At 50.4% G+C, this 19,744-nt stretch overlaps 10 protein-coding genes across 10 annotated transcripts; 2 read left to right on the forward strand and 8 right to left on the reverse strand.

The window, feature by feature from the left end:
• Positions 1–3,965: 3,965 nt before the first annotated feature.
• On the forward strand, positions 3,966–5,561 carry MYCFIDRAFT_134749 (uncharacterized protein; the record flags this gene model as incomplete). Its single annotated transcript, XM_007926646.1, has 2 exons — positions 3,966–4,557; positions 4,705–5,561. 2 exons carry the CDS (start codon positions 3,966–3,968, stop codon positions 5,559–5,561), a joined length of 1,449 nt encoding a protein of 482 aa, XP_007924837.1.
• Positions 5,562–5,570: 9 nt separating this feature from the next.
• Positions 5,571–8,223, reverse strand: MYCFIDRAFT_207204 (uncharacterized protein). Its single transcript, XM_007926647.1, has 3 exons — positions 7,687–8,223; positions 6,734–7,625; positions 5,571–6,707 (listed from the first exon to the last, which is right to left on the reverse strand). Exons 2-3 carry the CDS (start codon positions 6,792–6,794, stop codon positions 5,620–5,622), a joined length of 1,149 nt encoding a protein of 382 aa, XP_007924838.1. The 5' UTR covers positions 6,795–7,625; positions 7,687–8,223; the 3' UTR covers positions 5,571–5,619.
• Positions 6,716–8,478, reverse strand: MYCFIDRAFT_163048 (uncharacterized protein). Its single transcript, XM_007926648.1, has 2 exons — positions 7,687–8,478; positions 6,716–7,625 (listed from the first exon to the last, which is right to left on the reverse strand). The coding sequence occupies exons 1-2, from the start codon at positions 8,425–8,427 to the stop codon at positions 7,623–7,625; spliced, it is 744 nt and encodes a 247-aa protein (XP_007924839.1). The 5' UTR covers positions 8,428–8,478; the 3' UTR covers positions 6,716–7,622.
• On the reverse strand, positions 6,716–8,490 carry MYCFIDRAFT_152463 (uncharacterized protein; the record flags this gene model as incomplete). The annotated part of the gene is made up of 2 exons (XM_007926649.1): positions 6,716–7,625; positions 7,687–8,490. A coding segment is annotated over one exon (237 nt), but the record flags the coding sequence as incomplete, so codon positions are not given.
• A 195-nt stretch (positions 8,491–8,685) lies between these two features.
• On the reverse strand, positions 8,686–9,896 carry MYCFIDRAFT_152467 (uncharacterized protein; the record flags this gene model as incomplete). Its single annotated transcript, XM_007926650.1, has 1 exon — positions 8,686–9,896. One exon carries the CDS (start codon positions 9,894–9,896, stop codon positions 8,790–8,792), a length of 1,107 nt encoding a protein of 368 aa, XP_007924841.1. The 3' UTR covers positions 8,686–8,789.
• Positions 9,897–10,279: 383 nt separating this feature from the next.
• MYCFIDRAFT_202936 (uncharacterized protein) lies at positions 10,280–12,982 on the reverse strand (the record flags this gene model as incomplete). The annotated part of the gene is made up of 1 exon (XM_007926651.1): positions 10,280–12,982. The coding sequence occupies exon 1, from the start codon at positions 12,602–12,604 to the stop codon at positions 10,280–10,282; it is 2,325 nt and encodes a 774-aa protein (XP_007924842.1). The 5' UTR covers positions 12,605–12,982.
• Positions 12,983–13,333: 351 nt separating this feature from the next.
• Positions 13,334–14,827, forward strand: MYCFIDRAFT_135044 (uncharacterized protein; the record flags this gene model as incomplete). Its single annotated transcript, XM_007926652.1, has 1 exon — positions 13,334–14,827. The coding sequence occupies one exon, from the start codon at positions 13,334–13,336 to the stop codon at positions 14,825–14,827; it is 1,494 nt and encodes a 497-aa protein (XP_007924843.1).
• A 541-nt stretch (positions 14,828–15,368) lies between these two features.
• MYCFIDRAFT_173249 (uncharacterized protein) lies at positions 15,369–16,297 on the reverse strand (the record flags this gene model as incomplete). Its single annotated transcript, XM_007926653.1, has 3 exons — positions 15,369–15,402; positions 15,438–15,808; positions 15,857–16,297. 3 exons carry the CDS (start codon positions 16,295–16,297, stop codon positions 15,369–15,371), a joined length of 846 nt encoding a protein of 281 aa, XP_007924844.1.
• A 44-nt stretch (positions 16,298–16,341) lies between these two features.
• MYCFIDRAFT_173250 (uncharacterized protein) lies at positions 16,342–16,665 on the reverse strand (the record flags this gene model as incomplete). Its single annotated transcript, XM_007926654.1, has 1 exon — positions 16,342–16,665. One exon carries the CDS (start codon positions 16,663–16,665, stop codon positions 16,342–16,344), a length of 324 nt encoding a protein of 107 aa, XP_007924845.1.
• A 1,967-nt stretch (positions 16,666–18,632) lies between these two features.
• Positions 18,633–19,558, reverse strand: MYCFIDRAFT_163055 (uncharacterized protein). The gene is made up of 3 exons (XM_007926655.1): positions 19,432–19,558; positions 19,026–19,330; positions 18,633–18,969 (listed from the first exon to the last, which is right to left on the reverse strand). The coding sequence occupies exons 1-3, from the start codon at positions 19,448–19,450 to the stop codon at positions 18,823–18,825; spliced, it is 471 nt and encodes a 156-aa protein (XP_007924846.1). The 5' UTR covers positions 19,451–19,558; the 3' UTR covers positions 18,633–18,822.
• Between the last annotated feature and the right edge of the window lie 186 nt (positions 19,559–19,744).

Below are 19,744 nucleotides of genomic sequence, written 5' to 3' on the forward strand. Positions count from 1 at the left end.
TAGGGTTAGTATAGACCTAAGTATCGCTATCGTAGTCGCTACCGACTTCGCTCAGATTATTATCCTCTTCTTCTTTAGGATTAGGGCAGTTAGTAGGTAAGTTCTTCTTCGGCGGTCCGCTAGGTAGATTACCTCCTAGCGCTCTAGCCGCTACTTGTCCGTACTAATAACTAAATTGCTAACCGACCTGCGCTATATATGTATACATAGGGGTATTCTACTAGATAATAGCCTAAATCTCTACTATTAGGTTGATATAGCGACGGTTCTCGCTAGCGTATAGAGCTAGTTCGAGGTCCTTTATAATCCGGTATTTAAGTCGTATAAGATATATATACTTAGCCGTATCGAAGGCGTTCTTTCTATACTCGTAGTCGTAGGCGCTATACGTCGAATCTTCTTCTATCGTATCTTTAAGTTGTAGCTCGAGGTCGCGGATAGTAGGCTTAATCTTCTTCGTAAACATTCGCTCGAGTCGGCGGCCGGTACTACGGCAGGGCGTGCGACGATAGACCTAAGCCTAGTTATAGAAGGTATAGGGCTCGATCGTAGCTAGGCTCTTATAGGTAGAAGGTGCGGCAAGAGTATAGGAGGTACTCGAGGCATCGCAAATCGCGAGCTTCGATTGTACTACTATAATGCTACTATCTCTTAGTTAGTCGTATAGGTTGCTAAGTATTCAGTATTCGGATTGACTAGAATGTGTATATTTATATATATAGGTAGGTGTATCGAGGTTCCGCGGCAAGATACGAAGAGAAGTAGAAGTCGCAAAGAAGGCGTCTATTTATAGTACCGCTTAGTTAGAAGCCTACGCCCGAATAGGAATAGAGTGCGGCTTCTTATATATAACAGAATTCACTAGTACGGACCTTTGTCTTTATTTATAATGTATGTGTCAACTACTGTCTCTACTAACCTACCTTTATAAGCGCTAGCGCTTAGAGGGAGGGGGGATAGTCGTTCCTCCTAAACCCCCTATTCCCTTACCGCGCGGAGTGCTCCTTCTTCAACGTTAGTGCTTAGAGGGAGGGGGGATAGTCGTTCCTCCTAAACCCCCCGTTCCCTTACCGTACGGAATGTCCCTATCGTATCGATACCTATAATGCTCGATGCCTAAGGTCTCCTCGTTATCGTATTAAGCACTTTTGTTAGCGTTGTTTTTATAGAAATATACCTAATCGACTTAACTCGTTCGATTAACGTTAATATTAAAGAACCTAAGTGTCGAGACATATTAGCCTGCTAACTTATTAGAAGTCTTAATGTTGCTTCTAGTACGTAGATTAAACGCTTAATCTATAGCATTGTCTAAACCTTACCTCGCTGCCTGCCTACGTGCCTTTTACGCTTCTAACTGCGCTACTACAACGCTAGTAACGACAATGCTATATTAGTATGTAAGAATTGCAGCCCTACGTCTAATTACAATACGAGCGCGTTCTTGTCTGCTATAATAGGCGAACGTAAGGAGTATTTGTAGCTCTGCTCCCGCTTTAAGTGATATAACCCCCGAGTTCTTCCGCATTGTTTACTTATAAATTAGAGCAAGCCTTTAATGATTGTATATAGACTACTCGGTCTTCTAAACTAAGCTAGGGTGCAGCATTGTCGTAATTTTTAGCAGGTTTCTTAAACCGCCGTAAGACGCGCTGTCCGGGTTCTTAGTTGCCCTCTAAACTAACTATATAGGGAATTGTCGGTACTATATTATCGAGCTTCTTCGGAAGTCTTATTAGGTTAGGCAGCCTTTAAGTGTTAGGTTTAGCAGCCTTCGATTGTCCAAAAAACGCAGTTCGTCTAGTTTCTATAGGTTAAGGCGATTATAAGTCGAGTAGTAAGGTTCGCCTTACTTAAAGGGTTAATGCTTAGGAATCGTATTTGTCCGTAGTGTAGGCCCCGCGCAGCTTCCGCTCTATAGTTTTACTCTAGTAATATTCTTCACATTCTTTTTAAACTCGGTTAGTGCTATATACGCTAGCAATATCTTTTGCTAGGCAGCGGCATTAGTAGAGGGTGCGACGTAAAAAGCAGGATACAGTAGCGTGCTATTACGGCGGAATACTAAACGGTACGGATTGCTCGGCTCGTTATCGTATTAATCACTTTTGTTAGCGTGCTTTTGCTAGAAATGCGCTTAATCGATTCAATTCTACTATCTGCTGTAAGCGCTAGTAGTACCTGCAAACCTCTCTAACGTTGCCGCTTAGAGGCTAGGAGGATAGTCGTTCCTTCTAAACCCCCTATAGCCTTACTGCTTTAGTATCTATATCCTTTTGCTAACGTTAGCGCTTAGAGGCTAGGGGGATAGTCGTTCCTCCTAAACCCCCTATAGCCTTACCGCTTTAGTATCTATATCCTTTTGCTAACGTTAGCGCTTAGAGGCTAGGGGGATAGTCGTTCCTCCTAAACCCCCTATAGCCTTACCGCTTTGGTATCTATATCCTTTTGCTAACGTTGCCGCTTAGAGGCTAGGGGGATAGTCGTTCCTTCTAAACCCCCTATAGCCTTACCGCTTTAGTATCTACATCCTTTTACTAACGTTGCCGCTTAGAGGCTAGGGGGATAGTCGTTCCTCCTAAACCCCCTATAGCCTTACCGCTTTAGTATCTACATCCTTTTACTAACGTTAGCGCTTAGGGTAGGGGGATAGTCGTTCCTCCTAAACCCCTATACCTACCGCGCGGAGTGCTCCTTTTTGTATTAGTCCTCCGGATAGGCTCCTACGCGGAGGGCGGTCCTACGCGGACGGCGGTTGCTCCCTACGGGAGGGTAGGTGTTCTGTAGTACTATTGTCCTTCTATAGCGCTCTTACTCTTGCTCTTACTAGAGGCATCGAAGCATCGGAGTTAGAGGGGTAGAGACTAGTCTCTTCGTCCGGATATTTAGGTCTAGTTATATCGGTCTAGTTGTTTAGGTCTAGTAACGCTAGAGTGCGTATTAAGAAGCCGATATCGTTCGTAGAGGGTTTAAGGTAGCTCGGCGAATAGTAGATATATATGCTATTATCGTCTAAGATCTAGGCGGTACGGCTCTCTAGCTATAGTCTGCCTATCTTCTAATCCTATATACGCTTCTATAGTCGAGAACGAAGGTCGATAGTAGGTACGTTGTCGATAGCCTAAGTACTTATCTTGCTTATACCGAATTAACAGTATCGTATATCTGTAATCTTGCTCCTGTCGTATCCGCGGATTAGCTACGACTATATAGAAGTTAATATATCGAGTCCTAATAGCTCTTAAATTACAGACTGCAAGCATTCTTTAGATAATATTGCTTAGAGCTAGTTTCCCTAGATCCTAACATTTTTACTTATCGTTAGCATCGATGTATCTTATATAAGACCCGTAAGTCGGAGATGCCGAGACGCCTTCGAAATTCGTCCTAATCTTAGCTACGAAGTAGTTTCGTATAAAGAATAATAGAGATTCTTGCTCTAAGGGAGGTCGTACGTCTACGCGTCGTATATGCGGCGTTAGATAGTTAGAATAGTACTCGTAGTTCGGTAGTCTACGAAAGTCGCGTTCGTAATTGAGGGTAGGGTCGTTACTATTATAGAAGTAGTTGTTATAGAAGTAGTTATTGTTGTGAAAGTCGGTAGATGCAGGTAAAGTAAGCGGCCTAAGGCTTTATACATATAATAACTTCTTGAATTTTGACTAATAAGAAGCGCTCCTAGACTTTGTATAGCGTCGCATCTTCCTTACCAACCCCCTTCCGCTACTTACCTAACACATACACAACGCTATGCAATATATAATGCAGTATACAGGTCAGACTCGGAGAGTCTAACTGTTCTTTCGCACTCGCTTCCAGAAATTTAGACGTACGGCTACGCATTCTCGTCGCAAGCTCCTCGAATGCTCCGCCTCCCGCCTAAATTTCTTCCAGCTTCGCTAGAATCAAGATAAGATCCATGTCGCGTGCTCTCTTTCCTTTGCAACCAAGACTTCTTCATCAGTATGGGTGGATATGGGACAGTCGATAGTACTGCCAAGGTCAAACACCAGAACCATGATGAAGTTCAGGAAATCAGGACTTCCGTAACCGACGAGCAGAATTCCGAATACACTGATTGCGATGAGGGTCTTGTTACGATGAGAAGTCTATGGTCATTCTACACTAGCCATGCGCTTTTTATGTGGAACAACCGCAGCTACGAATTCGCTTCGGTCCTATTCACGGCTTCGGTATATCCTCACACGTTAATAGCGGCTTCAATCAGAGGACTTTCGTGTCATCTGGCTTCACTACTCTTCTCGCCGGCTCTGGGCAGGTGGTGTAGTGCCTGTCAATCCAGACTCAGACCGGTACAGACTTGCATTATTGTCCAACGAGTCAGCATAATGGCCGCTTCAGTGTGCTGGATGTTTCTCTTTCCCAGGGTAGGTGCTTCCTTGGTCGATCCAAATCTGAAGATGGTGGTATTTGCTCTTCTCATGATCCTTGGCATGATCGAGCGACTCTCCGCCGTGGGCAACCTGGTAGTGGTGGAGCGAGAATGGCTGCCCTTGATGGCGGGATCTCGACAACACGAGGGAGGAGAGGAGGAGAGTTTCCTTTTACCAACATCACGACCACATTCGCCGCAGCTGCACATCCTCAACGCGACGACCAAACGAATCGACCTCATTACCAAGCTCGTTGCTCCAGTGGCAATCAAAGCCATCCAGCTGCGCAGGAGCAATTATATCATAACAGCTTCAGTCCTTGCTCTGACGCAGGCAATTTCGCTTGCGATCGAGTTATACTTGACTCAAAGCGTATACTGGTCGACTCCAGCTCTTCAGGCCTCTAGGTCAGTATTGGAAGTGGACCAAACACTGACACCATGCAACGCAATGAGTCTCATCACTCTGATCACGGGCCCTGCTCGTCGTTGGCTGCATAGTTTCCAAGCCTACTATACAAGTTCAACCTTTCTGCCGTCAGTGGCATATACTCTCGAACCATTCTCGGTCCTTACTCTTGCCGGCAGTATGAGCTCATACCTGCTCATCGCAAATTTTCCTCTCTCACAGATTACAGCTGCGCGGACTGCCAGCACAGTTGTCGAAATCAGCTCAGCAGTGCTAACTCCGCTCCTGGTCACATTGTTTGCCAGGAAGTCATCAAAGCGACCAGATCGAGCGACAGAGCGCGCTGACCCTCTTGCAGCTGTAGGCCTGCTTGGGCTTGGATGGCAGGTGTTGTGTTTAGTGCCTGCTACCTCTGTATTGATGCTAGTCCCTGGCTTGCAGAACGCTTCGTCAGAGACATCATCGCTGCCAAATCTGACTTTGGTGCTATTTGCGAGTCCTGCCATTTCTCGACTAGGACCATACGCCTTCTCTTTGGTCGAGCAACAGATCGTCCAGCTTCATGTTTCCGAAAACGATCGTCTGGAATTCTCAGCTGTCGAAACGGCTCTCATAGATCTATCGGAACTATGCAGATGGCTTGTACTCGGCATTTTCGGCTCTCCCAGTCAGTTTCGCTGGGTTGCTGTTACAAGTTTCGCAAGCGTAGCATTAAGCTTCGTGCTTTTCCTCAGATGGACACGAAGACGGCAGAGCTAGTAAGAAACTGATCACAAAAACAATAACTTTTGTTCGACTGATACATACCAAATTTTTCTCATGCTTCCCATCGAGCTACCACGCAAACCGGACCACCACCTTTCGGCCCTTGTCCTTCTGCGCCACCGGAAACATAAATGTGACAGTCGCCAGTGACGCCAGCTATGAGACCCCCTACCGCAGCTCGAGCATGTCGTGTGCTATGCAGATCACTGTCTGTCAACATTGTATGCCTGTACGTGCCAGCCACCATTCCTGTAGGATCTGCTTCGGCTTTGGCAAAGACTTGTAGCAGTTTTGCTTTTCGATAAGGAGCTTTGGGTCTCGATGCTCGATTCAGCACCTCCTGCAACCCGGCGAAATCGACTGCAGATGACATGACTCCGCAAAAGCCCTGAATAAGTGGAGGCGGGTCGCCGTGTTCTGCTTCAACGTCGATGCTTGGATCATTGGCCAATATGAGGATATGGCAGTCGTCCAGCTCCGCTCCAGACGAGCAAGAAGCTTTCGCCGTGTAGAAGTTGCCAGAATGCAAATGGGTTGGAACGTCTTCCATCGAGACCTCTCCCAACGCGGCACCGATACCGATCGCAGAAGCATATCTCGACCAGGCCATGGACTCGTACGTATCCGCTGTTATCGGCTTTTGGCCAGCCGCTAGAGTTGCTGCAACTTTCTCGCTGGTGAGCAGCGGGCATTTGATGAGAACAAGCTGTACATCATCTGCTTTCAGCTTCTCAGTCTCGAGCATCTTGCGTATAGTGGCAGAAACACAAGACACATGCTCCGCAGTTCCAATCTGCCATGGCTGCAACTTCCACGTTCGAGAGACGCTTGCGATCAATCCAGTCTGCTGTTTCGACTCCAGGATAAACGCCACATGGGGTGACAGCACTCCTTCGGTCCCACCAGAAAAGACAGAAATGCCGGTGCTCGGGATGATCTCGTCCCAGACGTGACTTGACAACGTTCTTGAGAAGTCATTCACACAGCCATTGCCCTCTGTCTTGCCAACAATGCCTAGTATATCATCGGTCTTGAAGTCGCTGGTCTTAGATAATTGAAGTAACGGTGAACTATCCGCGGGCGAAGAGGTCGGGAATTTGATCAAAGTCGCAGCCGGACTGGTATAGATTGTCGGGAAAACTCTTCATCGAAACTCTGACTGCAACGGACTGCTCTGAAGTACTGCCTTATCAGTAGGGCTCCATCATGCTTTTGGGTCTCTTGCATCGGCCCGCTCCGGACTCTTGATAGGCAGGAATGAGTGGGCCGTCGGCCAGCAAGACAGCAAGGTCTTTATATGCATGTGGATATATTACAAGGCCGAGGAGTTGCAGCGTGATTGCGTAATGAGTCTGAAAAGTCTCGACTTTCCAAATAGTGTAAAGGTGGCTCGATCAGAGCGCTATTAGCTGGACGAGCAGCTCTTGCGGCTTATGGATCAAAAGTTGTTTCCCAAGAAGAGGCACATCGGTGTCCAGCCTAATGGAGAAGTTGTTACGATTTCCGCACTTGCTTCGAGGTCGGAGATTGCTTGGAAGCCGGGTAGTATAGCAGCTGCCGGGAAACCAGTGGGATCTGTTCTCCTGTCCTTCGCGACTGGCGGCATCTGGTTCACCAGCTTCGTCTGGGATTTGATACCTGTTGGAGCCTCGCCAAACGTAGCGGCATAGTGTGATTGCACCGAGGACCGGGGCAAACTTGTTGGACGCATCCGTCTTGTAGATGAAAGTCGACAGAGTCCGCGATCTAAAGTCTCAGCTGAGGCTCCTGCGCTCAATCCCGAGCGAGGTCAGCAAACGCGTTTGTGAAAGCTGCACTAGGTCAATCCAAGGGCTGGGGCTGTGTGTCCAGCGAAGATGTAGTCATGCATTCGCTCTACACGTCGATGGCTTATCAGAAAGCCTTCGTCTAAATGCCTGACCGCTGGAACACGCTTCGAGGGCGAAGTGCAGGTGGGTATTTTTTCTCATCGCCAAGTTGCATTATCCCATACAGGATCCGTGGACACTGAGTGAGGATTTTGACAAACGTAGTCAGCGATGTCACAACATCTTGCTAACCTAGATATTGAGAAAGTCAGCATCGGCTAAATGTATGAAGATTGCTCCCGGGATCCGAACCATATAGCACCCTCGTCGCGCTTCTGTGCCAAGTAAGAGACAACGTCTTCGATTGCACTGAGTCTTTCTTCGCTTGTCGTAAGGAATGGATGAAACAACATTGACAGGAATTCTCCTCGTTCAATGGCGTGATCAATGTCTGCTTTCCATCGGCGCACCAGTTCATGCTCGCCAATAGGCTTACTGTCATTTTCTCCTTTCAGAATTCGCAATTTTCCAAAGGTGTCCATGTAGAAGTACGCATCCACGTTCCGCCACCTATATGGGAGCACAGCAAGACTGCTTTGTAATGCTGCATGCTCAGCAGCGGCGCTGATGTATTGAAGGCCGTATTGGTGGCAAAGTTCGAGAGTTCTTGGGTGATGAATGGGTCCGCCGGGTGGCCGGAAGCCTTTGTACAGACCGACCTTACCTTCGCCAGGAGATCCAGGGGCAATGAACTCGTTCAAGGCATCAAAGCTGCGCTTGAAATTCTCGCGTTCAGCAGCCGCATCTAACTGGTACCAAGCTTCATGCTGATATGCGTGCCATCCTACCTCGTGGCCAGCGCCAGCTACTTCGTCGGCAATAGCAGAAGGATATCTTTCCAAGTTCCAGCTCTCAATAAAATAGGTGACTTGGATGTCGTATTTCTTGAGTAGATTGAGGATCTTGGGTAATGCTTCAGTTACAGAATAATGCGATCCGATCGGCTGCGATTCTGGCCAAAGACCTCGGTTCAGATCAGCAGCTTCTCCCATGTTGTCCAGCGTCAGCGCAATAGCTGCACGAGCTCCATTGGGCCAATTTGATGTCGCTGCCATGTTCGATGGTTTATTAGTGATGGAAAACGCTTGGGAAGAAAGTAAGCTGGACAGTTTGGCGCAGTGACCCCCTGGAAGCATTCATGGTCGTGCCTAGAATACTTATCCAATAGCAATAGAGCATTTTCTTACGGGCAGGGGCTAGAGCAAAGGCCCAAGAACGCCCGCCGACTTGACTGCACGGAACGAATCTCGAACCAATTCTCGTGAAATTCATCGATGCCCTAGCAGCTCTGTCATAGGCAGAAGAGATCTCAAACGTTCTCAGCAACCTCAATATCAACTGTGCAGACTGAGCTTCAATACGTCTTCGAAAAAATCTGCCCACAAAGTCCCGCAAAATCCAATCCCGTCTCCTCATCCACAACCTCCCACAAATTAGGCTGTGTGAAAACAGCCAGAGTATTCCGAGCAATCCTTCCTCCACCAGCTCGACTACTACTTCCTCGAACAAAATGTGGTACGGCTCTGAATTTCCCCCTCGTGATCATCTGTAATGCCTCTCCGGTTTGGAAAGCCAGACAATCTCTGGGGATATGAACCTGCGTAGCCTTCCCACTCCGATCTTTAATCCAAAGTCCAGCTTGAGAATCCGGATGCGTTTCCAATTCTGGTAGATCAGGCAGCAAAGCACCGTTACCATCCGGCTTTGCGTAGGGGGGATTCGCATGTTCATCCACGTACATGTTACTCGTCAAACCAGTCAAAGCTCCTAAATCATGATGAGTTCCACACCAATCATCATCATCATTCTTCTCCTCCTCCTCCTCCTCACCATCGCCTTCCGGTGGGGGAAAGTAATGAAGTAATCTCGCCTTCGTACTCACACTCCCCCTCACAATTTCCTCCAAAGTCCCTTCTCTATACCCCTCCAATTTCTCCTTCCCATACCGATCACAACTCCTCGCCACATACCCAGCAACATCAACAATCAATTCACACACCTCCATCATCACTTGTTCAAACCCCGGCAAAACCGCCTCATCAGGCCAAACATTCGCAGTCGTCATATCAGGAATCTTCTCCCCGTACTCCCTCCTCGCCTTCTCCTCAAGTTCCGCATTATGTATAGGTTGAACATAGTAACTTCCCTTCAAAGTATCGAATTTCCCATTGGAAAGTGTTTCTTTTCCGCAGGACCAACCAATGTTGTAGCGTGCGGATGGGATTTCGACTTTTTGTAATTCTGAGGCCGGGAGATTTGCGAGATACGAGGAGTAGGAGAGGAGTTTTTTTCTGAGAGAGAGATATTTTGGTGGGAGGTCTGATACGAGGATGATTCCCAAAGATGATGGTCCGAAGGCTTGTTCTAGGGTTTCCAAAGAGACGGTGCCGGATTTTAAGGATTGGAGGGAGACGCTGACGGCTTGATGAGGAGCTTCTGATTCTGATTCCACGGAGCCCATTTTGAATTTCTTGTCTGCTTTCTCGGCTTGACCAGAATGTTGCTTGTGATGAAAATCGGGGAGGTTTGTATTCTGTAGAAAGTGTTTTGATCGGGCAGGCGCGCTCATAATACCATCGGATTTCGCCTCACGACCTTAGGGAAAGTTGGCAGTCTCGTGACGAGGCAGGGAGGAGCAAAATACCAGAACGACTGTGAGGTGGTATAGACGCGATCAAATCAATTTGATATAGTAAGTTCTACAACGAAAGGGTATCTATCCATTGCTTGCGTCGCAATTTGACGCCTGAGTAAGTCGTATCCACAAACGCTTTCTGTATATCACTGAACGCCTCGCTAATCCAACACTTCTTCATCACAAAACCTGTATTCAACTGTCTCTCTTCAGCTCACTTCGCCGAAGCAGAGCATCCTCACTTCGCAGTCTTCGCTGCCACTGGCGACTCTGCTGTCAGACAGTCCTGCGCATGTGACAGGACCTTGATGACCAGTAAAAGTTCTCTCGCATTTCCCCGTGCGGGGGTCCCATATCTTCAGCATGCGATCCTCGCTTCCAGAGATCAGACGTAAGTGGTCAGCCGACAGTGCCCAGATCCCCTCAACGTGCCCAAAAAATGTACGGACACAGGCTTGAGATCTTGGCGTGTGCGAGTTGATCAAGGGATCGATCGGCAGCATGTCAATTTCGGAGTTCGATTCAGGTTGTGGAGTTGGCTCGCGAGTCTTGGCCGGTCGGAAATGTGTATCCCACAAGCGAATAGTGGAGTCCAGCGCACCTGTCAACATGTATCGTGGGGGTGCTGGGCGGTCGGCGTCTTGTGGCCAGAAAGGCTCTACTGCGTCAGAAGTAGACCCCCGGATTTCCTGGTGGGAAGGAGCGATGGTGACGGAACTAACACTACTAGCATCGTCGTCTTGGTCACCAGGCGTAAGTGCGTGGTCATCCAGCTCGAATTCGATGGGCATCGGCACAACTTGTTGAACTTGGCCAACGTGGCCCGCAAAAACTCTTATGCATTCGCGGGTGTCGAGATCCCAAAGGCGGATGGTCAAGTCGTCGGATGCTGAGAATAGAGTCCTCGAAGGTTGATCAATCTTGACACAATTGACCCAATCGGTGTGTCCTCGTAGCACAAATGTTGCTTTGGAGGTGTTGTTCCACACGCGAACTGTGCGATCGCGGGATCCAGTGGCGACATAGCCTTCGGTGAAATGAAGAGTGATGATGCCGTCCTGGTGTGCTGGAAATGTTCTCAACAATTCTCCTGTCTTCCAATTCCACATCCTCATCGTAGAGTCAAGGCTCCCGGTCATGAGTTTCTTGTCGTCAAATTGCAGCGCCCTAATCCCACTGGTGTGACCGTATAATGTCCGAAGCTCTTCGCCCGTATTGATATCCCAGACCTTCACCGTTGTGTCATATGAACCTGTAATCAAGACATTATCATCGAACTGCAAGCACATGACGCCATTGGTGTGGCCTTTGAAGACTTTCGTGCTACATCTTCCATATTTCCAAGCGGTTCCAACCTTGAATCTGTCCTTGTAGACGTCCTTCCATGGCCGCTTGTTCGATCGTGCAGCAAAATAGCTTTCGGAGATGTCTTGAGACGAGGTAGAGCAGTGGCGCTTGCTGACCTCGGGCGATACTGGTGTCGTTTGGAATGATCTTTTCGTTCCACGACTGCTGCCAGCCTCGTTTTCTTCGGCTGGCGGCGGCGGCGGCATTGCTGCTCCTTCCGGGATTGGTGTGATATCTGGTGACCATTGATTCAAACCTCTTCCTGTCGCTCGCAGCTGGATCTGTCTCTTCTCGATGCGCAACCTCTTTCGCTCGAGTAATGGCAAGCCCCAGCCACACTTGGTGCATTTTCGATCAATGTGCTGCTCACACATCTTATGCCAGACCACGTCGTCGTCCGCCAAAGTCCTCCATCGTTGACTGACTTGCGCTGCTTTACATAGCGATGTAGTGTCGAGGTAGCATAGAATCTTGAAGCCGAGCTCAGGAGGAAGTGCTGAGAGGAAGTCGATCTTGATCAGGTCGCGGACATTGGCAGAGATGAAGGAGAGCTGCGGGAAGCAGCATTGGGTGAGGATACCCTGCAGCATGAGGTTGCGGTGCTTGGCGGGAGCGGCGGAGAAGAGGGACCAGACGTGGGAGATGGCTTGCTGATCAGATTGTGAGAGGCCCGACAACTCGTCCTGCAGCTGCTCCATGGACGGCTCGTTGGCTTGGCGGCGACACTTGAGGTCGGGGCGATGCCGGTAGCAGAACTTGGTGCTCAACTTCTCCTCCTCTTCGTTTTGGGCGAGCAAAGAGTGCGGGCGCGGTTGGCCGATAGGGTTGTATTGGGTGGGAATGTGCTCGGAGAGAAAGGGCGCGACCGACATCTCGGCGGCCTTTGTGCTGGTCTGGATGGAGATGTTCTGGTCGTCCGTCTCGCGCTCCCTCCTCAAGTGGCTTTCGTGTTGGTGGTGGTGGTGGTGGAAGGGGACTGACACAGCTCCGGTCAGAGCAGAACTGAGCAGGCTGTTGTTCACATGGTCGTCAGCACCAGGAGTTGGACTTGGCTGCTGCGTCGCTTTCTCCTCCCTTCCACTCCCCCCTTTGCGCTCGCCATAGCCATTCGTGATCGGAGATGCAGTCTGAGACATTATTCTCGGTGGGTCGAACGCAGAGAGCGAATGGCGTGCTTCACTGCCCATGTCTCCGCTACTCTGGCCACATCACTTGGCTCCCTCGCACAGTGCAACAGCAAGATGGTCGGGGCGCAGACTGGCGTGCGAGAGGAGGTCTAAGAGTCTGAGTCTGAACCCGAACCCTGTGCTGTGGGCGTCTGCTCGGTGGCTAGTTCTATCGTCTTCGCTGGCGGAGGTGGTGCAACGTCGCGCTGAGTCAGTGCTTCCGGCAGTTGGTCGTGACTTGCGTGCGATGGGTGGAATGCTCCTGGTCGGCGGATGATTGCGTTGGAAGGATAGTGAGAATGGTGTGATGATGGAGTCTTGGTCAGACCAGCATTTGCCCTGTCGCCGAACCAAAGGCCTGGCGCATTCGCCAACTGAACCTCAAGTCACGCAATTTGGACGCAGCATTTCTTTGTCACTCCTCCGTGGAACCAAACTAGAATATTGGTCATCGACTGAAGAAACTTGGCTGCAGACGCACCTGGTTGTTTGAGAACTGTACGCTTCTCACCTCTCTCGTAATGCATATGCACCGCGGTGAGGAGAACCTACAGTGCCTACAGTGATCCGCGTGCCGTGCCCGTCGGCGTCGGCGTCGGCGTCGGCGTCGGCGTTCGCTTCATTCGCTCTCACGTGCTCGAACGAGGTCCGGCCCGGTCCCTGCAGCGGCGCAATCCGATCCCGAACCATACCATACCATACCACGCCTTCTGTTGTAACGCCTTCACACCTGCACAATGCTATAACATCATGAGTGACTCCGACTCCGAACTATCGGCGAGCCCTTCACCGCCGCAGTCGCCAGACGCCAGTCTACACTACCACGGTCCGCCTAGCCTAGAAAGACTGGTCGTCCGCTTTGTCGAAGCAAAGAGATCTCTGAACGCCACCAGCCATGTCTACCGCGCCAATGAGCTGGTCACGAGCTCACGTTCTCTGATTGAAGAAATTGCTGCACTGAATGCCAAGAATGCGTATGCGAAGAAAGGTCTGGACGAGCAAGCAGAAACGCTGGACGCTATTCGAGATGCCTTGATCGATGATGGCACCAAGCTATCGGACGAGTTCGATGCTACGATAGCAAATCTGGACAGCGCCCATGCCAGGCTGGACAACACTCTGACTCAACTGAGGAAGACCATCGTCACTGCTCATGAGCAGCAGCAGCCGGAGGCGGCATCTTCTACCTCTGATACGGAAGAAGAGTCCAAGACTCTTTTCGACTTCATCGACGAGGCTACGCATGAGAGTGTGCTGTCTTCTCTACGAGGCTTGATTGACCACTACCACGAAGCCAGATCGGAGCTCAGCACCGACCTGGCTGCCTTCGAGGCTACTCTCAAAGGAATTGCCCAGAAACTGGCAGATGATACCAACGGCGTGTCCGATGAGCCTGACAGGCCGATGATTTATGATGAACCGCCTTCTTCGATATCAGACCTCTTCCACGGCATGGAGGAACATGCTACGGAAATGGCGTCTCTGCTCGAAAACTTGGTCAATCACTACGACCTGAGCGTGACAGCTCTTAGGCACACCGAGGGAGGCGGGGAAGCTGCTAAATTAGCAGTCCAGCAAGCAGCTGAGCTGAGTACCAAGGATGTTGCCAAACCTGAAGAAAGCCTGTATGGGCAAGCAGCCGCTGAGCCGATTTCCGACGAAGAGCGATACGACATGCTCGCTGTCCTGGAGAAGGACGCTCAAGAAGTCGAGGACGTAGTCGTTGAGATTCGAGATCGTGCTGCGGAGCTTGAAGGCCAATATGGATCACTTTCCGTCTATGCTCGCAAGGCACGTCTTCGCAACAAAACCCTCCGACAAGTCCTCGATTCCATGCGAGACATGCGTGCGGCAATCCCGCGACATCTGGAATCTGCTTCCTCGTTCCGCGAAACCTGGGTTGACATTCGTGACCAGATGCACGCAAAGACTACAGAACTTACCGACTTGAGTATCTTCTGTGAGCAGTTCTTCGGTGGCTACGGCAAGCTTTTGAAGGAGGTCGAGCGACGGAAAGCGAGCGAGGCTGCTATGAAGCGCATTGCGGATAAGGCACGCAAAGAGCTTGACAGGCTGTACCACGCTGATCATGCCGCCAGGGAGGAGTTCATGGAAGATGTGGGCGTTTTCCTACCGAGAGACCTCGGCGTCTGGCATGGGCTAGAGGAAGACAGCACGAGGTGGGAAGTCAGACCAGTATACGCTGACCATGAAGAACAGCCGCGCTTGCTTGATGGGTCATGAGGGAACAATACCACGTCGAAGAGGTTGCTTTATGTTTATGAACCCGTTATACATCCAGCAGCATGCTGTGAGCAATGAGTATGAACTACTCTTGCGTCTCTCACAATACAGACACTCGGCTACAGTCCTGCAGGAAGTGGCCGTCCATGTTTCTCCGATCTTCGCTAATCCCGGACTTTGGCAGTCTGTTCCTGCATCCAGCGCAATGCAATAATACAGGCACAACAGGTACGTACTTCAGGAGATATGGAATGCTGCAGCTCTATTACGTGTAATGGTTCCGCCAGCATTGGTGCACTGCATCGAGCATCGAAGTGGGGCCGTGTGACGTCTGCTTTTTGAGCGGCTTCCAAGGTGCTGGATGGGTTGGCGATTCCGAATGGGGAGGGGAGGACGGTGAATGGGCATGGAAAGTTTGGTTTGCCAAGCGGCGCATATTGATGATGTGCAGTAGCAAAGTAATGTGCAGGGTGGATTTCATGGTGGAGGGTTGGGTTTAGTCGATGTAGAGAGAAAGACAAATAATAGACTAGGAAAGTTGTCAAGAGATTTTGGATGTGGTATGATTTTCAATGCTTCAAATTCCTTTGCTGAATACAACAACAACAACGCTTCAAAAGAAACAAGTTGAACCATGGTACTGAGCGGATACAATTGGATTTGCTCCCACCGCCGAGATAGCGAGTCCTCTATCACAAAGGTCATCGCAGCGACGCTCAGCTGCGGCTTCTCGGAGCCCAAGTCCAAATTGCGCACCGCAGCCTGCAGATCTGGTGGGAATAGCAGAGCTTCTGTTGCGTCGTGAGTGAATAGGGCGCCCTGATGGATCACAACTCCATTCTGTATCAACGGTGAATCGCCTGGCAGTCCAGAAGCCAGACGCGGGCTTTCGGGGCCGCCTTCGAGTGTGTATGATGACTGTGTGGTGATTGGGCAGCCCAAGCGAGTCATTACTTGCTCGGGGATCGGCCAGCGATGATGCTATTTGGCCATTCAGTAGTCAAAGATGAGGTTCCAGCACATCAACACGGGTTGGTGGGCGTCCTTCCCAGCGGTCGGGATGACGTGCAAGCCCAGCTTGTTGGTGTACTCCTTTAGCAGGGCGGCGTCCCAGTTCTCCTTCGCGGCATCCACATCGAGCACGGTGAGTTGACCGGCCTGACAGGGGTCTGGTCGCTCGACGTCCTTGCCCTTGAAGTAGGGGTGAAGCTTCGTCGAGGGCTCGTAGTAGGTGGTGCTGACTTGCAGATGTGGATGGTCCGTGTCTGGTAGAACATCTGTGGTTGTGGTTCCAAGCGATCCGTAGTGATCGACCTCCGCAGCATTAGTGTCTTCCGTGGCAGGGAGACCGACGAAGGGAAGTGGTGTCATCTTCGGCATGTCTGGTGTGGCCGACAGGTGCATGAAGAATTGGATACCTTTCTTCTGGTATGGCGTGCTGACGAAGATGCGGGTGGTCACGACGCCCATGTCGCGCTACATAGGTAGGTATGTTAGTATCGGCTTGAGGAACTTCAGCGAGCTTGACTTACACCCTTGCTTAGAGCGTTCAGCTCAAAATTCGTCTCAGTGCCGGTGCGGTATTTGAACTTGGCATAATTTTCCTGATGCGGAAGATCGTCCCACCACTTCCACTCGACGATGGCCATCTCCATCTTGAACAACTCATCGCTGATCTGGTCGATGAGCTCCGGCGGAAGTTTAGTGTCGGCGAGGGTCTTGTGGGCCATGAGTGTCGCGTAGTCGCGCTTCACGAGCCTACGCTCGCCCACCAAGTGGCTCTTGTCGCTGACGAGCACACCGTACAAGGGAGCGATTGTGGTGGCGACTCCGAACATTGTGCTACCGGTATGGAAATGCTAAAAAGGTGGGCGGCTTTTCTATTGCTCGGAGTTGGAAGGATGCAGGTCAGTGTATTTAAGAGACCGATGCAGGCTGCGAAAGAGGTTGCTGCCGAGGAGGTTGTTGGGAAAGAGATTGCTGCAAAAAGGTGATGGAAGAAGTCTAAGTCGCAAGGGCGAAAGCGAAGCTTAAGTAGTCGTCGGCGAGGTCGACCAGGCACCTCAATTCAACTAGGAGTGAATGACTACTCAGGGAAGTCCCTCCAAGAGGCACTGGTTCACTCCTTGCAAACTCACAAGATGGACTCAGAGCAAGATCGCACATGGAACAGCAATTCACTAGCACGTGTAATGCGCAGCAGGAGGTGAACTCGGAGTCCATGTGAGTTGATTGTTGCATGTGTAAAGGCCCATTCGAGGAGGAGACACGCCATAGGAAGAGAAGCAGTCAGCAATCACTGAGTTCCGGTACCTCACGGGGAAATATGGACCTTGCAGTGGCCTTCGGTATCTTATAAGTGTTTCATTCCGTGGTATACAGAGTCCTTCCTTGATCTTTGAGCTCCAGAAGTAGCATTCGATTTATGCAGCCCACGCCGATATGCCAGCGTCAATGCACACCCCTAACTCAGATAGAGGCCATTCTGCAGAGGTGAGAGTTGACAGGCCAAACTGGAGCCATATTCACCAAGATGCAAATGCAGGGTCGTCCTTTGAAAGTCGCCAGCGGATGGAACGAGAAATGGCGAACTTAGCGGCCGCGCGGTTACTTGAATTAAGATGGCAGAGGAAGTCCTTGTTGTAGAGATCCAGAGACGGCGTGAGAAGAGTAGTTAGATAGCCGAGGTGAGATTCAGATTTGCGGGCCTCCTTTCTGGTCCACCTAGCAACTGTGACGGCGGGTAGCTGAGTAAGGCTGCAGTTGCCTCAACAAAGAGCAGCAATCGTTTTACAAGACTCTTTCATATGCCTAAGACCTTCTAGCAAGGCACACTGTCCTAATGAATCTCGTTGCCAGAAGGCAGATTCATTCCTGCAGCTTTCAATCACCCTGAGGTTTGTATCTGCGTGGGAGTCGTAGTGAGTCCAATGCATGCTGTGATACCTGGACTATGTGTTTGTAGACTCGAGCATAGGCTGGAAAGCAAGCAACTGAACTCCAGAAGGGCGTCAGAATACCGTGATTTGGGCTGTTTAGGCCTAGAAGACTTCACAGATTCGGGCTCCCCGATACGAATGTACTGTCTTTCGCCGGAGCAGCATGGCATTTTGATGGCCAGGCTGTTAGCCGTCCAGTGCTGACATGAAGGGGACTTCATGGGAACCTCGACTCCGTGCTCCAGAAGGTAGGCCAGCAACACGTGCCAAGATGGACACAACTGCTCAAGATTGCGACTGTCCTTGGCTGAGCCTCTCTCGACATCGACCCATCCATTTCTCCAAACTCTGCTTTAACTTGGCATCGACATTGCACCTTTCTTCAACCCTTTGACAGAGATCGATGATGTGCTGATACTTCCGATCAAAGTACATCTCGCCCACGGCATATCCTAACAGCTGGACTTCTTTCTTGCTTAACTTGACTTCAGCCACCGCGTCTTCGGCATTAGTCTTGATAGCATGTTCAGCATTGGCGTCCAGAACAGGTACTGTCTTGACCAGCTCGGCATAGATGTTTCCTTGGTCGATCTTGGCAGTGTAGGAAGCCTTTTGAATCTGAAAATCTGCTTCGCTTTGGAAAGTGCGCGGGACACTCGGTGTGTCGCCGGCTGAAGTCTCGGCATAATCATCTGTATCGACTTCAATGCCCAAGAGGCCGTCATCTTCGATGTCTGTCATGGTGATGTTGATGCATATCGGGATTTTGCTGATTGAGGTCGCAGCAAGCTTCTGGTGTTCGGTCTTGGCGCATGTGGTGCCGAGGGGAGTTTGCGCAGCGTGAGATATGTGAGAACAAATGACAACGTACGGGAAGGGGGACTTTTTCAAGGCTCTCGTTACTTTCTAACACACAAAGAACTCGTATTTTTGCTAACTATTCTCAGGGATGGCATGTGGCCAAGCATACGGCAGTGGAGTCTCCGCCTTTGCTCCAACTTCGATTGCCAACTCCTGCTATTTCACCATGCATTACAGCTCTTCAGCTACTCCAATCTACTGGAGGTTGTTGCCGAATGGGTTGGTGCGGGTTCCCCACCAGGTGAGGAACATGGATAGACCAACAGTCTCGAAGACGCGGGCCAGAGCACCCACGGCCACAGTGTCGAGTGGGCGCTTCTCGGTGGTGACCTGGGCGATGAACTGGGTTCGGAGTCAGAATCTGCTTTGGGGTTCCTAGTGATTAAGGTGTGACTTACGGATGGGGCAGAAGAGGCAGCGAAGATCAAGGCACCAAGGTATGCAGCGCCCTTGTAGGACAGAGTACCAGTAGCATTGATCAGAGCACCAACACCGTACGACTGAACGGCAGATCCGATGAGCGAGGTTCCCCAGGCAGCACCAGCGCTAGCAGCCTCCTTTGACTTGAAGAACTCCTCGGCAGAGTTGGCGGCCTGCGCGCGGCGGTAGGTCTCGCCAAAGAGTGGGCCAAGGACGGCGAGGGATGCGACGTGGTTGAAGACAGTGCCGAGCGCGATGGCTGATGGCTTGACTGGTGGGAGATCTATGGCGATAAATGTCAGTATTCTGTCTTTTTACTTTTCCCCTTCACCAAAACAAACAACTGGAAGCTCTGGCAAAGGGATGCTTGCAGCAGCTACTTACAGTGAAGAGTGCCCGACATGTTGGCTGTTGTTCTGGCGTTGTTCGGATTGAGGAAATTAGGCGGTGTCGAACTTTTGGCGGAGGATGTTCAATGGATTGTTGATGTAGCGGCGATGCGAGAACGTGGACGAAGGACGGGACGACACTCTTGTGTTCGAGCTTCGTCAAGCTAGCCAAAGTGACCGTAGCAGGTACGTCATGGTGGCTGAACAGGTGACTCTGCACCTTGGCAGCAGTGCATCATGCCTCCGTCACAACATCCACTCAAGAAGTCCATTGTCTGGCCGACTGTAAGCGAGTCGTTTTCTACAAC

This window comes from Pseudocercospora fijiensis, assembly GCF_000340215.1.
Source record: "Pseudocercospora fijiensis CIRAD86 unplaced genomic scaffold MYCFIscaffold_3, whole genome shotgun sequence".
Lineage (NCBI taxonomy): Eukaryota > Fungi > Ascomycota > Dothideomycetes > Mycosphaerellales > Mycosphaerellaceae > Pseudocercospora > Pseudocercospora fijiensis.